General features: G+C 38.6%; 1 protein-coding gene across 10 annotated transcripts in view; it reads right to left on the reverse strand.

The window, feature by feature from the left end:
• The window catches only part of KALRN (kalirin RhoGEF kinase), a 445,988-nt gene that overhangs the window by 226,991 nt on the left and 201,239 nt on the right, over window positions 1–17,758 (reverse strand). For all 10 annotated transcript variants that reach the window (XM_052676088.1, XM_052676076.1, XM_052676075.1 and 7 more), the window contains 2 exons: window positions 11,775–11,897; window positions 3,391–3,582 (listed from right to left, as the gene is read on the reverse strand). In XM_052676088.1, coding sequence (XP_052532048.1) covers window positions 3,391–3,582; window positions 11,775–11,897 — 315 coding nt within the window. The remainder of the gene's footprint in view (window positions 1–3,390; window positions 3,583–11,774; window positions 11,898–17,758) is intronic.

Raw genomic sequence — 17,758 nt, forward strand, 5'->3', positions numbered from 1 at the left:
GCTTCCTGTTGGCATCACAGGGAACTTCAATCAGTAGGAAGCACTGAATAAAGAGATGGTAGCAGCTTATCGCGCTGGAGAAGGAAAGAATCTGCATAGCAGACTGGTATGAGGCATGCTGTGGGAAAACTGGTTGGATCTGCATTGAGACTTCCATTACCAACAGAACAAAGGGAGCAAAATCAAGATTTGATCTGCAGCAGGGGAAGCTGTGGGTTTATCTACATCTTTACTTTAGAGATTTAGACCTTAATTATTGTAAAATAATTCAGAGGAAGCCCTGATTTTAATTATAAAACAAAAACCAAAAACACAAAGAACCACCACAACCCTTGGTGATGCCAAATAATAATGGATCACTCTGGGAATGAATGCTCAATAGATCACAGGCTGGGTTATACACCAAATCCCAAATGCCTCACTTCTTATACAGAGGTCAAATGATTAAGTTATTAGAGAGCAAGTCATCGGTTTATACTACTAGAGTAACTGAAGCAAGACCAACAACTCAGTCTTTGCTAATGGGCACACTGACTCCCACTTCTCTTTTTTTCCATCAGTCTGAGCCTGCAGCCTTCAGCACTTATCTCTCACTGACTTCTCTCTTATTGAAGGAAGGAGTGACTGCTGTTCAGAATTAGCAAATTCTCCTGTCTGCTTAATAATGAGAGACTTGCCTCCGTCAGGCAGCACAAACCTCAGTTCCTTTTATAGATGTGCCAAGGGAGGACTGTTTTTTTCAGACCCAGCCATTCAATTGCACAGAGAAGAAAAAAAAAAGTCAAAGCTGAAAGTGACATTAGTCTAGACTTTTTCAAGTTAAGGCTGAGGTAAAATATCCGCTTTGACAGCGTTCAAAGAGAAAGATGACAAAAAAACCTCACCTCTAACTGACAGGGAGTTCAGTGCAGCTATTTGTTTTATTGTCTTTCATCCTACAAAATACCCTGGCAACTCCTCATAAATTGCAAATAAGATTGACACTTCAGAAAAACATGGGATTGCTCATAAAAAAAAAAAACAAAACAAAACAAAAACAAGTACCAAATCAAAGAATAACTAATTCATTCATAAATCTTAACCATTCTCTCTCTGCATATAGACTGAATATAATTTTTTTCTTTTTATGAACATACAGTGACTGACAAAGATCAATACGAAGTCTGCACCTAAACTTTACAGTGCCCACTGTACAGAGATGAAAGTACTTGGACCAGTCATCTTGTTAGGATATCAGGCCCCTCAGTGCCTGCACTTATGTGAGCACATACATCATTAGGTGCCTGGTAGGGTAATTGCTCCATGTTATGGCCTGTTGTCAGTAAGAAGTAAAAAATAAAGAAAAAACACATAATTCCTCAGTAAGAAACAAATAATAAAGAAAGTCTTTACTGTTTAAGCAAAACATTTCCATGCATGTATTCTGACTGCTACAGTTGGAAAAGTAGTGCGGTGGAAAGCTGATATAAGAGTGAAATGGCAAAAGGGACAAATAGGAAAAGAATGCTCACCCAGCTCTGAAGATTTGGGCTCTCTGGGAAAAGTCCACAAGGAAGGGATCTCCAACCAGAGATCCTTATCCAGTGACAGTAAGCCCTTAAATGAGGTCTAAGAGAAGGGGTCAAGCGTGGTTGCACCTCGAGTCACACAGCTGAATTGCCTTCACCTGTGCTCCCAACACTGAGCTGGTCCTTTCCTCAGGTGCTCAATCAGTGGTTCAAGCTGTGATTCAACAGTTCCCATACACTGACCCATGAGGCATGATTTCTGGCTTAAAAGTAATCAGCTACTTGAAATGCAAGCAGTATATAAATATCAAGCACAGCCACTTTGCAGCTTTAAAAAAGAGCTATTTGGAAAAAAAAAAAGTGCACAACAGCACTGAAAAAAACTCCCAAAGCCATGTTTTTAAATGGGAAAAGAACACAATCAGCATGTGGATGAGAACTGAACCATCACTGATAGGTGGAGCTGTTTTTAAATCTGTTCACTGATTTTAAACCTGTCACAGTCATGAAATTATGAAATGATTCTGAGGCAGCAGGTACTGCATTTCAGCAGTGGTGACACTGATGTGGAATACAAGCCATGTTATGGACAGCCACGCACAACTGTCACACTATGAAATGAAGGGTGGCTTATTCAGCTCATCTGCATGACTTGGTGATTTATGAGCACAAAACTGCATATGAAGCTGAGTATCAGCTTCAATGCATTAGAAATGGCAACATTGAAAGATCGCACAATTTGTACCAGGAGGTTTACATAGAAACAGAAAGAACACTGTATGCAAGTTTGTTAAAACTTATTGAACCAATACAAAGCTGACTGCGACAGTTTCCTGGTTCATCATTACCAGTGATAAGATGTGGTATCACCACTAGGAGCCAGAGTCAAAATGGCAGTCCACAGAGCAATGACGTGAATTCCCCATTGAACAGAAAATTCAAAGCACAGCCCTCAGCAGGGAAAGTGATATGCACTGTCTTTTGGGATAAGGGAGGAATGGTCCTTCAAGATTTTCTGACAGCTACACTGTGACACTGACTAAGCTAAAGGCTCAAAATTCCAGGGTCAGGCCAGAGAAGATGACAAACTTTCACTTGCAGCACAATACTGCCAGGACCCATATCATTTAGGAGGTTGTGGAACACACTGCCAATGTTGGCTGGACTGTCATACCACACACACCATGCAGTCCTGATTTGGCACCTTCTGACTTCCATCTGTTCAAATCAATGAAATATGGACTGCGTGAGTAACATTTTCCTAGCAATGACATTATTATAGCAGCTGCGAAAAAGTGGATCACCTCTGCTGGTGCAAATTTTTACAAGCATGGCATGCAGGCATGGCATCTCGTTCATTGCTGGTGAAAACGCATAGCTAATGGTAGTGACTAAGTTAAAATGCAATGGTTTGTTGCTGAGAATTTGCTCTATCAAATATCATTATTGTGCTCCTTGTATGTATTGTAGTTTCCACGGAAATAAATAGGAAGTATTACTTACAGAACAATCCACGTACATATAAATGCTGATACTTGTTTTCCCAACCGTAATATTCCTGCCTTTATCCCCAACACTATAGAAAACTAGGCAACAGAAATAATGCAGCACATTATGGCATAAGTGCATTTCAGTTATCATTAGATTCTCTCTCATCACTAAGGCCTAGAAAATATTTCCTTATCCACTCAAGCAATGCATACTAATTTCGAGGGGGGGGGGGGGGGGAGGGGGAGGGCGAGAGGAATATGTTGCTTTTTGTTTTTGAAACACTGCTCCAATAAGAGCAGGTTTAACTGCAAATAAGCCAAAAGACATCAGGTAGTAACTGCAGCATAACCGTTATGAAGTTGTCACTTCGCTAGTCACAAAAGTAGCTCACCTGTTCAGCTTTCTGGTGAAAGACAGCAGACATGGCTAAGATGGTGCTGCGTTCATCCAGAGCTGCAGCAAAACTCTTCCACTCTTGATCCAGCTGTGTAGAAATTTGTTTAATTTGCTGGGAAGCGTAATGGCCTGCCTCAGACAGCCTGGATGCAACAGACATGATCCGATTGATGTTGACATAGGCGTTCTGAAAATTAGAAAGCACACAAATAAAGAGCAGGAAGAACTGTGACCACCCTCTGCCTTCATTACAAATTCCAAACACCACCAGTTGAAGCAAAGCAAAGCAGTTCAGTGAGAGTAATCAACCATTCTTTTAAATATTCACAGCTAGCAGGCATACTACCTTCCACACTAAAAATGCATCCCATGGGAATTATTTTGCATATCTACGCATTATCTACCACTTAGTTATTTCTCCTCTTCTTCTATTTGTTTGTTTCTCTATGTATTTAGGTAAAATCAATTGCCATTCATTAGCTATCTACTTATCTGTTAGGGTTTACACATTGCTTCTTCATATTTCTATTGAATTACTTCACATTTCTCAAAGCTAAGTACAGATATTTATAAAGGAAGTATTTGCTTTCTATCCTTTGAGAACTCTGACAATCCTTTATAGACATGCAGTGTCAACAAACGGAAAAGTCTTAGAGAATTTAAAAGAGTCCATAAAGATATTCTATAGAAAAATGAGTTTCCATGGAAATGATCATCTTGCTCAAAATTTTCATTTGGCAGACCAATTTTAAAGAAATAAAGACTATTTTTTCCCCCATAAGGTTAGAAGAAAACTGATCAAAATTATTCTAAAGTTTTACATATACTTAAAAAAATTATTGTGATTTGATTGCAGCTGGTGGTCAAACATCCAAACACCTCTAACTGCAACTTTATAAAACATTTAAGCGTTTCTTTCAGAAAGTCTTCATGTCTGATCCTGAGCCGAGACAACTTCATAATATATCAGGTCAGTTACTGTGGTGAAAAACAGTATAGCAACAGTACAGATGCATAACTCTGGGTGAGTTGTACCAACAAAAGACACAGGACTTTGTCATGTTTGAGGAGAAAGAAAAATTGCAATGAATAAGTTTTGATTACATGTAAAAAATATAGGTTTCCTCTTTTTTTCTCTTCCCCCCCCCCCCCCCCCACACACACACACACACAGAATTATTTTGGGTATTGCAATGCAGTGGGCATCATCCAACAGGAGAAAAACTGTGAATTCCTCATTTCTCTGCAGCTACAGCATATAGATGCACCAACTAACTAGTAGAAGGTAGAGGTAAGCTTAGATTAAATACGGCAGATGTTCCTAGAGTCTGTTTTTCAAGTTAGGGAGATTTCTATATCCTTATGTCTCTTTGTTATATGTTTACACAGAGATGAAGATTTTCACTGAGGAAATTTCATTTTCCTAGATGAGGCTTTTTAACAGCAGAGTACCAACCTGTGCTGTAACCAACCCACCGACTCCATCGCACTTCCAATAGAATGCAAGAGCTGTGTGGGTGTCACCTCTGTTCTCAGTGCACCAAGTGGAACTGGCTCAGGAAACAGAGGATCCAAAGTTTCCTCAGTTGCTTCCTGAGTGATAAACAGATCCAAGTGCAGACTCAGATGTGATGTGCTCTTCTGTACAGTTCCAGTGGATAATGCCATGTGGATACCTCCTACTCTATGACATAGGTACCCCCTTTCATCCACTGTCTCTCATATCTCAGTGATTCAGTGACACTGAAGCGGGGCTTGGACACACAATATCAGTCCAAGGTCTCAAAGAAACCCAAGGTTTGACTAAAAATCTCAATTAGCACATTGTATCAGACATTTTATTTCTCATCTCAGAACACTGTCACCATTACTGGGAAAAAATGGAGTCAAGATTGTGAAGGAGATTTGGATTGCTGTTGTGGGTTGAAAAAAATCCAATATGGCTTCAAAACACTCCAGAATTTAGTTTTGGGAGAAAAACAACAAAAAACATTTAACAGACCACAATCCACAAAAATTGCAAGACACTTATTTTCCCATCATGGAATAGAGTAAAATTGTAAGCAAGTCGCTTTCATCTTTATCAGCCAATGTGTAATGTTCCAAGTAAAATGGAACAAAAAATTGAAAATGCCAAAATTTAACTGTCACATTTCAGAGTTACAACTTCCTTTCCCCCTGATTTGCTCATCTCTAAAAACTGAAGGAAGGGGAATTTCTGTATTACAGTTACATGGGTCTTTTGATCCTAAAAGAGAGCAAGTTAGATAGAGCAACTAATGTCTGTGACTTTATTTTTCCTTTAGGATGGAAAAATCCACAGTTAGCAGGTTCATAGAGAGTTTCACTTTAAATATAACCTAAGTCCAAGCTCTTTTTTTTTTTTTCTTCCCTTCCTGGTGTTTTTCTTCACAGAAGAGAATTGTCCCCAAAGTGTAATGCAAGGGTATACTGATTTATGGCTACACAGAAGTACAGTAGGTAAACTATGAGAAAACAATATATTAATGTCTAGAAGCAAGGGCAAAAGCACTACAGTTGACATTCTGTTGTATTGAAACCTGGGGAAAAACAAGTTTTGGCTAATCTTTTATTTATCATTGAGAAAACATTATTTTACAGTTATTTGCAGTTTCCAAAAGCAGTCACTATCTTAAATTTTAATTTTTCCTTCATTTCTTTCAACTGTGAAATTTAGGGCAACAAAGGGGACTTTTTGCTCCTAAGGAACATTTGACAAAAAAAAAAAAAAAACAACACAACAACAACAACAAAGATTCCTTCACATGTGCATCAGTAGCATGAGTATTTCTCATGTGCAATGCCTTTCAAGCGTAGAACACCTCATTTCGTCCACCAAGTCTTAGTCCACTCCTGTAGCCTAAACAAGGCCTTGATTCTTATAATTAATGTCTAAAACATAGCTGTTCCTTCCAGTGTTTGTTATCATCACTCAAGTCCCTAACACTAGTTAGGATGACAGACTTTGCCAATAAGCACAGACAGTAGTGGCAATTCAGTTGTGGAATGATCTCCCACAGGGAAACAAAGCACTAATTCAGACCTGATCATCTAAAGGGCATGCTGAGAGACTTTCCCTCTAGATTAAGCCCTCCAACTCTAGCTGGAGTGATGCTTTCTTCTATTACACATATATAGAGAACACCTTGCACTCTGGAAAGAAAAACGAGCAGTAAGAAACATTAAATTTGCAAGAAACTTGGCTGTGTTCATCTCCTTTCCTAGAGAAACAGTTGACATACTGCGATGGCTGAGTGAATGTGGGGAACTGCAGATTAATTGAAGGCAAATTTGATTGTTGAGGAAGAAAAAGAAAGCTCACACCACAAGTTTAGAAACCATCTGTGAAGTGAACCTAACACATAAATCCAAAGCAGAATGTTTCAGTGATAAAATAATCTCATGAGATATCTTTAAGACCTTTAAGTTTCTATAAGAAGACCAATTACATTTAGCATGTTGCAGAATAATGTTGGATGGCATTTTAGCTCAGCCTACACACAAAAATATATTGTTCTTTTAATATCAATGATAGGATTTTTTTTTTCCAAAAGACCTCATTAGCCTTTACAAAATAATTGTAATTTGTATGAAATATATTGTGACTTTCTTAAGATGATATACATCACCATCTAGTGTTAGACAACTAACTCCCCGACAGCTGGATGGGCAGCACTGCCAACACTGAGCAGCACCATATTTATGTACGCTCCACGGAAAGTGATAATTCACTCTAAGGAGGTTAACAGATCCAGGCATAAAAAAAGTCCTGGCAAAGGAAATATGAGCAACCTCAGTTAGAACAAGTAATATGTATGCCATCTATCCAAGTACAGAGCTGTGATCAGAGTGGTAAGAGAAAAGCTCTGGTGCTTCAGTGTAACTCAATCAAATTGACTAGATTGATGAGATTCTTCACAAAATAGTGAAGCCAAATATTCATCTTCATGAGAAGTAGTATTGCTTCAGTATAAACATTATACAGCTGTGATAAAGACTAACATAATTTATCTTGAAACTGAAGTGAAAACAAGCATTGCCTTGAATTACAGGAAGAATATCTATGGTCTTTATTTGAAAGAAAAATACCACACTACAGTTCATTACCTCAAATATACGACTTTTCCACATTCCACATGCCATATTGTTCACTAAAAGGAAGAATTATTATTGGTTAGAGTAAAACTGTTTTTCCATTAGGGAGCTTTGGTCACAGAATGCCTGTAAGGGTCTATAAGGAAGAGCACTTGACAAAAGACATGACCAAATAACACCAGAGGAACTGAGAAAAGCGTTGTAACTTCTGTTAGTTATAACAGGCCAAAAGAACATTAAGATCCAACAGAAAGAAAAACAAAATACATTAAAGATCCAAGATCTGATCCAACTTCTGCTAAAGTCTGTACATTTTTCCCCCTACAAAACATGTAGCCATCCTAATCTACATGCTCCTCTTCTAGTCTTCTCTAGAGACTGATTTTAATATATTGAGGAAAAAAAGCCAAAACCAAAACAAAAACATCACAAAATCCCAAATCTCACACAATAAGAGTGTTTTAAGATCTTGTTATTCAGATTCATGATAGCTAACTTATTTGCAATCCAACTGACATGTCTGCTTAGAAAAGATCCAGCAAAATTATAAAGCAAATTCCTACCAAAGCTACAATTATACAGCAAATCTCCAGAGAAAAAAAAAAAAAAAAACAAAACAGAATCGTGTAATCTACTTTAGTCAAAAGACTTGGAAATTAAAAGGCTCACATTTAAAAAGACGCTATGCCATTTAAAATGTCATTGTTCTTGAACCAATCTCCACATCTTGGGTGTTGAGCACGGTAGCTAAATATTTGAGTATTGTAATTAGCATGAGAAAGCTCAAAAGTTCATCAGGTATGAAAGTTTGTGTCTATTAAAACCCACTGACTCTTAATTTTTCAGACTTGAGTGGATCAGTTTATCACATCTGGGATGGCAAAGAGTTGTGAGGGATACAACTACCTACGTTACCATTTATAGTAATGGAACAGGAAAGGATTTCTGGCATTTTCTCTTTGTAGAAAGAAAGAGACTGAGAAATAATTGCAAATGCAAATGAATACATGCTTAGTATTAAATTCTCCAGAGCTACAGTTTTCTATCTCACATATTCTGCATTGTTATTTAATCCTAATCCTTAAATTAACAAGTGTTTATCAGTGGATAATTTAATGCAAGAAGCTTCTAGATGCATGAAAGCAGTGTACACAAACATCTGGAGCAGAGCTGTTAGAAACAGACACTGCAAGGCAGAGATCTGCACACTTTACAGAGTGACCAAAGTGCCTTTAAATGCCCTATAAATATCATTAAATAGGCACATACACATTAGTCATTATCTGACAGTCTCTAGCAGAGATCAAACAGCGGCACAACAGCTGAACCAAGAAAGATAGTTGCAATTGCTACTACAAAACTTTCATGCATGATTACATATTTGTAACATCACTGCTACTAATTTCCTTTCAAAAAGCTGTGTATGGTAAAAAAAAAAAAAATAAAAAAATAAAAAAATCTTGCCTTAAAAAATTTTGGCTACCTGTGGTCATTCTTTCCTAAAGTTTTCTTGCTCACCAGCAAGATTCTCCTGTCTTCCAGTGGCGTTATGCATCAGACAGACCTGATGCATATTTCCAGCCTCACTTCCCCATCAAAGTACAGCTCATATTGTTGGGTAGGCTTGGGGCATATAAGATCCTACCACTATCCTCCGGAATCACCACCCAACTTCCTCTGTATTTGCTTTGCTCAAGTAAGTCTCAGTCCCAACTTTTTTGTTGACCGTGGCTTGCTCTCGTTATGAACTACCATAAAGGTTTCATCCTTACTACATTTTGTCTTCCTATATGCTCACAAAGTTCCCATGCTTGCCAAGAGACACAGATACTGCCTGTCACAGGAGCTGAGCTGTGGCCAGGAAAGGGTTGCTTTAATTTCAATCTCTTCTTGGTCTTCCTGCATTCTTTCTCTCATTCAGGATGACTAGTATGCAGCCCAACACTCTTATGCAGCAAACTGATGTTTTCTGCATGCTAACATACTCACGTTCACAATACTGATTCTTGGGGATAACAAAAATTGCTCTTTTTTTTTTTTTAAAGCAAGTAACTTAATTTAAAAACCTGTATCACTGTTGACAGCAGAACACAGTGACATGAGACCAGCAGCTCCAGGTTAGTTCAAGTAGCTGAAGCTTAAGGTCATTACTCAGACTGATATAGTCACCCTCATGTCTGCTATTCCAGAAGCAGGATGCCCAGCCTTCAGCAAGACTACAGCCCTCTTTAATGCCACAAGCCAATGTCACTATGCTGTAAAACCCCATTCACCTGCCAGCCTATGCAACCTGGGAATTGAAATCCCCTCTGGAAAGGCCACTGGGCAGACACATCACTGACGTACAGGTCCTTCAGCAAGGGGTTCTTGCACACACTCATATGTTTCAGCTCATTTGATTAGTCCAGAATGGAGTGTCATCCCTCACTTAACTTTAGAGGGGGAAAGTTGAATGTGTTCAGTACTGATGCCCTTCCACATAAGTGTTGTGTGTGTTAGAGATGAAGAAGACAATCCTCTTTGCAGTATCTCTCATGCTAACCACACGAAACCCCATGATTAAACATTTATGCAGTTTACATCAGAGATGGAGCAAAATGGGAGTTATGACACCTGTCCCACTATTCCCCCACAGCAGAAAAGGTTTCTGGGCAGCTCTATGATACAGAAGTTGGGCAGTGGTGAGAGGGCACTGCTAGGAGCCAGAGCCACTGAGAGGTCCCTATGCTCAGCAGGTTCCCAAGGATCTTTGAAAATGCCACACCTTCTGGCATTTTTCATTCCCAAAAGTTCACTTGGAGACTGACAGAAGAATGGAGAAACTTTGTTTTTCTTCCATTAGGTGGCACCCTCCCTGTCATTCATTAATTTTCTATTAACATTAATAACCTCCTTCCAAGTTCAATTGCCAGTTATTTTTAGAAAATAATGCCAGGCAGCACCACAAAAGGATAAAGGGAGGTCTTTCAGCTTGACTCTTCTGACAATGCCTTCTGAAGGATTACGACTGAGTTTGTATCTATCATAATCCAAATGACTTTTAATGTATTAACCTCCAGGACAAACTTATTTGTTAGGATTCTGCAAACAGCAGTGCTATACAGAAGCCATGCTATTCTACATTTTGCTGGATGGCAATGTGATGGCAAGCTTATAAAGTGCCTAGAGCCTAATTTTTTCAGTGCTCATTTCAATTATAATCACAATAAACATATTAATAGACATATTATAAACATTTCTCACAGGGCTTAGTGAGGAACAGATAGGTGGAAGTGGTGGGTAGAATTTAGGTCAGAAAATTTAATTACCTGAGCAGAAACGTAGTCAGAGGAAAAGGGTTAACATGCCTTTATGAAAGGAGTGGGCAGTTTAACAACATTGGGTGGTCAGGATCTCTTTTTCACAGTTCAGAGAACACCTTAACCTTTGGTAAAATAGTCAGGTGCAACTCTCTAGTGATGTAAACCACAAATTTAAACACCAACCCCTACCTTCGAGGCCTCATCCCCAGTATAACTATAGTCAGACCACGCACAGTATGAAGCAGTTGGATGAGTCAGGATGAGCTTTTGTGTAGTGACAGCATTTGAAGAGGGCTTATCTCTGCATTGTATGATTGAAGCAGGATGCCTGTGTTCATTTTTCTAACCAACCACAACAATCAAAACATCAATATGCTTTGTCCAGAATAAATGCTTCATGCAAGGTAAGAATAAGAAAGAGAGCAAAGCACTTTTCAATGGATAATTATACCTTTTTTTTTTTCTTTTTTAAATAGTAACAATTAAAAAAAAAAACAAAAACCATAGTAAAGTAAATGGAATTGAACAAACTAATTAACTATTGAAAAAGCCACAATCTCACTGTGGCCACAACTGACAGCTTGATTAGTGCCTTTTTCAAGGTTTTGAGAAGTACCTTACCAGGGTGTGGAAGGAAAAAGCATAAATTATTCAAGGACTACACACATATCATTAATAACCAGTCAAAGAAATGTCACAAACTTAGAAAATAATGGTATTTGCTCTCCAAAATGTAAAAGACATGCTGATCTTAAGTCAAGGAAATAATCATATCAGTATATCTGGGTGGACAGAACAAAACTGCTTCCTAGAAAGAGGGCTGCTGCCACAGCACAGCCTGACTTTTCTCCACTTCTCATGGGTTCCTTGCACTTTGAAATTGAAGGCAGCCTCACACATCACACACTCACCTCAATCACACACACAGACCCATTAGATCACAGTATGCCTCCAAACTCACCATTGAATTCATGGCAAAGTGATTGTGCTGCGTCTGCAGGTCAAGGGCATGTTGGTAGCTCACACCAATCTCCGTGTGACTCTGCAGGAACAATTCTTTGTTGTGGCTGATCCAGTCAAACATCTAGAAATATTCACAAAGGACAGAAAAAAAAAGTATTAGAGAGGGATGAAAAAAAATTTAGACTGTGCAGAATATAAAACCTCACAGTTCTCAGACAGATTTATATGTAACATGGACAAAAAAACCTCAGCAACTCATCTATATTTTGCTTCATAGAATCATAAAGGTTGGAAAAGACCTGCAAGCTCATCTAGACAAATTGTCAGCTCATCATCTCCACTCTGCCCACTAACCATGTCCTGCAGTGCCACATCTACAAGTTTCTTGAACATCTCCAGGGATGGTTTCTCCACCACCCCCCTGGCCAGCCTGCATTACCACTCTTTCTGAGAAAAAATTTTTCCTAGTATTTAACATGAATCTCACCTAGTGCAATTTGAGGCCATCACCTCTTATTCTATCATTGTTACCTGTGGTCAAACACCACCTCACTACAATCTCCTTTCATTGTAGAGGGAGACCTTATCACAGATCAGGTCAGATAAGATACCTTGGCCACAGATAAGGTCTCCTCTGTGTCCCCTCGTCCCCAGACTGAAAAATCCAAGTACCCTCAACCACTCCTCATGAAACTTGCGCTCCAGATCCTTCACCAGCTTTGTTGCTCGTCTCTGGACATGCTCCAGCACCTCAATACCTTTGTGTTGTGAGTGATCCCAAACCAAACACAATACTCAAGGTGTGGCCCCACCACTGCCAAGTGATCACCTCTCTGCTCCTGCTGGCTGCACTATTGCTGATACAAGTCAGGATGCTGCTGACCTTCTTGGCCACCTGGGCACACAGCTGGCTCATGTTCAGCTGGCTGTTAATTAACAACCACAGATACTTTTCCACCACACAGCCTCCCAGCCACTCTGCCCCAAGCCTGTAGCATTCCATGGGGTTGCTACGACCAAAGTGCAGGGCACAGCACTTAAGTCTTGTTGAACCTCATACCGCTGGCCTCAGCCCATTGATTCAGCCTGTCCAGATCTCTCTGTAGAGCTTTCCTATACTCTGGCAGATCCGCATTTCCTCACAGCTTGGTGAAGAAATTGAAATTGTTCATCTGAAAACTTTCTGAAGTTGCACTCAATCCCCCTCATCCAGATCATCAATAAGGATATTAAAAAGGGAGCCAACTTTATTATTCCCAGCAGTGAGCTCTACAACATCACAACACTCCTTAACATTGAGGACCACCCCACTGACTCCCCTTACTTGCCTATCCCTTCAGAAACGTTCCTTACCAAGATAAGCTTCTCAAGCAATGGCCGCACTTAAGTTGTCATGATAAGAACAAAACGATAGGTCAGGAAGCATAATTCATAAAGCATGTTCCTAAGTAAACTGATGCAGTAGTCTTTTCTTATACATAATAGTAATTGTATATATAAAAAGATGGCAGCAGAGGGACCTAAATCAGAGGTTGCTTCGTTTACCAAGGCTCTTAACAGTTCATAAAGAACCTTAAATCCAGAAATGGACCAAAAATGTCATAAATAATATTGATGGGATTTTCTCACCCCATTTTCTTTAGTCTATACATAAAATTTTCCAAATGTTGTATCCAAATAGCAAGTTGACTTCCTACTCTTTTATTTCCTAGATCTTTCCAGTTCTAGTGCCAAAAAGCACTCTATCTTGCACTTATTATTTTTGGGATGAAGAGGAAAAAATGTATTTTATTAATATCTATAAAGAGTACAGATTTCAACTTCTTCTACTTCCAAATGTATTTCCAAGCAAAATGGGTAGTTCAGTACTTCAGATAGAAATATGTTTAATAAAGCTGATGAAACTCATTCCTTATTTTGTAGCACTTCAATGTAACACTTCTATCACTTGCATGTTCATTAGTTATAAGTTGTCACAAATCAGCCTGGAAATGGTGTGTTTGTGCTTCGGCTTCTTCTGAGTTGAGATTAAACATTTTCCAAGTAGGAACCTTTCATTCTTTATGCCTTACTAAAGCTGTACAGGCATTATAATCTTGTAACAAACACTTTCTGTTACAAAATCCCTTCAAACCTCATTCACTCATCTCCATCCCAGAAAACTGGTGACACGTCCATTGATAAGAACTCTGTTACAGTTAAAAAAAAAAAAAACAAACAAACCCTCCCCACACTGCTTACTAATGAATTAAAATTCATTACTGTAGAGGCAGTGGAGGTCTGGCCAATACAGTCTCAGATGTTAAAGAGAGCCTTCAGGTGAAAAGGTAAGAGATACATTTTTTAAGCAGCCATCAAAGGATCAGTCTACATCTTTGTTATAGCATCATTGCACTCTCCAGTCAGTAACTGTTTTTTGCTTCAGCACTGAAGAACAGATTTTGACCTCTGACAGCTGAAGAGCACTGCTCTGGCACTGCACATTGCAATAGCTTCTCAGGGTCCATTATCTTTTCACTAAAGAGAAGGTGATCCCAAGAACAGAGAAAAGGCCTGCATGGGTCACCTTAGACTCCTGCAATAAACTCAGCATTTTGCGCTCAGCACTCAATTCAGCACAGCAGTGTATTGCTCTGTGCAGGGAATTTGCAGCAATAATACTGATTATCCCCTTCATTAGGAAGAAAATAAACATTGCAAGCACTCCAGCATCATAGGACACACTGTAATGACATGGTCCTAAAAAGCCTGTCACTTATGCCTGACTTCTTAAACTTTTATTTATGAAAATACACTTGAAACTACAGAGTTTACACAATCTCAAATTTCACATTTATGAGTTTTCTTAAAGAACAAATTTGATTCAAGTTACAATGATGCAAGATCAAACCAACATCTTGGCTTATCCATTTTCTGTTTTGTAATGGAGATGATAAAAATGAAGCCTACCACACTTTTCTTTCTGATAGCGTAAATAAGATTTTATGCAAGGATGAGTTCAGCAGTTTCAAATATTATTGCCAATTAAACAGAATGAAACACCCTACTATAACCTGAAGAGCTACCTAAAGCAAGAACTGTGCTGCTAAGGAATTTATGTCCAAACAAGACTTTAAATCTCTATTTAGAAACAGACTTTTTGTAAGTAGATATGCATTCAATCTGAATATTTCTTAATGTTTTTAACAATCTAAAGATGTACAGGAAGAAGGAAATTGGCAGCAATCCACTGAAAACAAACAGTAAATCTAATATTTTATGCTTAGTGAGGCCAAATTGGGAACTTTTTAAACAAGTAATTTAAACTAAGTATCTATTATTCTGTGGATAAGAAGCATTTCCTCCATCTAATCTATACATATATTATTGGATGAGAATATAGGTTATTTTAAACCATGCCTCTGCCCTTTAAAGTGCAATAATAGATTATAATGGAAAAAAACAACAAAATTTAAGAGAAGATTAATCATTTTGTCTACTTTAGTCAACTGAAATACACACTATCAGTTGAAAGGATAGCCTTCATGAATTTTGAGCAATGCACAAAGATCATAGAATCATTAAGGTTAGAAGAGACCATGAAGACTATCAAGACCAGCCATCAACCCATCCCCACCATGGCCACTGACCACATCCCTCAGTGTCACATCCCCACAGTCCACCTCCAGGGATGGTGACTCCACCACCTCCCTGGGCAGCCTGTGCCAATGCATTACCAACAATGTCATATCACCTTTCAAAAGGGTACGTTTTTAAAACTTCTATTCATGGACAGCAGCAGATTTTGGAAGAGTTGCCAGTTTAGACCTTGAATCTTTCTATCATATTCTTCAAAGAAAAAAAAAAACAAAAAAAAAACACCTTGCTTTCAGCCAGCCTATGTCTATAGCAAACTATCCCCCCATCAATGTTGTCTGGAGTCTCCCCTTTAATTGCTGCAAACTTCTCTGACTTGAAAGCTCAGAGAGTAAAATTGCTTCATGAGGTTTGAAGCAGGAAGACAACCATCAAGATAACCAGGAATGAGTGCAGAAAAAAAAAAAAAAAGGGCAGATTCATAACACTCTAAAGTAAGGTTAATGATTCTTTGCTCAGTAAAAACACTAAATGATAAGCAGTCTCCACCATCACTCTTACTTTAAGCACTAGTTATGGCTTTGCAAAACTGCAGGCACATCTACCTTATGCAGTACATCGCTATCTTAAACATCCAAATAATTTCAAGATAAATTGGTACCTCTACATGGCTTAGGCCAGTGCTGTGTGGAAATATAAGTCTGCTGCCCAAAACCAGAACAGCCTAGGCATGGTACTACTTTGATTTGACTGTTGGTTTTGTTGCCAGGGCTTGTTCAGAGACTTCTCAAGCATTTCTGTTTAATGCTCACCGAATTGTAGACATTTTTAAAGTATCTTTAAGAATGGTTTGGGTTTTCTTTATTGTTCATCTATAGCAACAAGGAAAACTTTGTTCTTTTACTCTCCTAATCAAAGATGCACAGGAATAAGTACCACACAGTCCCACAGACCACAGGATTTACTTAACAAACATGGGATTTAAATAAGTAAATAATGAGGTTGTTTGCTTGTGAGATCTAAAAATTGTGTTTTCAAACTTTCCTCTTCAACCATAAAGTCTACAAATGGACCAAAATAAAAAGTTTCTCATGATAATAAAATTGGAAGTGGAGGCTTCTGTGAATATACCAGATGCTGTGTGACTCGCAGTGAAATTATGAGAGCTGCTAATGTGTGGCTGGTGGGTTCAATAGAAAGGCCTGACAACATTGTCTGACCTGCCCATATTACCAGCAATATTTCCTGAAAGCTTTCTAGTTAAACTTGTTTTCCACATGAAAAACATTGATGCTTCCTGTGTTCCTGAAATGAGTTGGTCAGTTTGCTTAATTAAAGCACACCATTAAGAATGTGAGTGTGGCAAAGACCCAACAATTGCTGTTTTACTCAACTCTGCAAAGATTGCTCTAGTATCAAGGGCCTAATGGGCTCCTGGAAAAACGTTCAACATCCTTTGATAAGTTAGTTTCCCTGTCAAAAGAATGCATTTTTAATGCAGTAAACAGCAGAATCCAGAGAATATGCCCTGAGAGATCAGTTTAGACCAAACACGGTGTCTCAGCTACCTGATGTTTTCCATGTCATTATAATGTTGCTAAACAGCATTATAAACAATTAATTTCAACCCATTCATTTAAAAAGGGTTCTTACAAACCTCGCCAATTAATCATTATAAAATTAATAAATCTTTAGTTATTCTTTGACCAGTCTCTGAGCACCTGATCCAGCTGTAGGTGTCCCTGTTCCTTGCAGGGGAGTTGGACTTGATGGCCTATAAAGGTCCTTTTCAACTCAAACAATTCTATGACTTGCTTCCTAGTTGGAGCGGTCCAGATTGCCAGTAAGCTAATTCTTCTCTTAAGTCTGCTAATCATTTCTACAGTCATGAATTCACACTAAACAGGAACACAGGATCACTTAAGACCTGCATACCAGCAGTACTCAATGTCTCCCTGCTTGGCACTTCTCTTGTAGATAACCTGGAGACCCATTAAGCTGTTGGAGTTTCCTAGTGACTGCCTAGCTGAGAGCAGGACTTAAGCACACTTAAACAGAAGATAAACTTCTGTGTGATTATCTCTTGCAATCCCTGTCTCTAACAGTATATAAAGGAAAGAGAATGCATATGCCAACAAACATTAAGCGCTAAAAAGAATACCACCCTACATTTAACTCAATTATTAGAGTCAAAAGAGCCAAGAATGGTCCAGAGGGTCATCTTCTAAAGCTTTACTAAAGCATCTACCCCAACTGTCGTTAATGATTATACATGCACCAGTAAGTATTACACATAGTCTCACGGCCACTTCTCCTGAGAGTCAGATACCACATTTTAACTCTAGCTTCAGTTGTGCTGGCAACAATGAATTCTTAACCTCACTTTTTGTCATCAGGTTGACGAGT

Source organism: Tympanuchus pallidicinctus, unplaced genomic scaffold (genome assembly GCF_026119805.1).
Source record: "Tympanuchus pallidicinctus isolate F22 unplaced genomic scaffold, pur_lepc_1.0 scaffold15, whole genome shotgun sequence".
Lineage (NCBI taxonomy): Eukaryota > Metazoa > Chordata > Aves > Galliformes > Phasianidae > Tympanuchus > Tympanuchus pallidicinctus.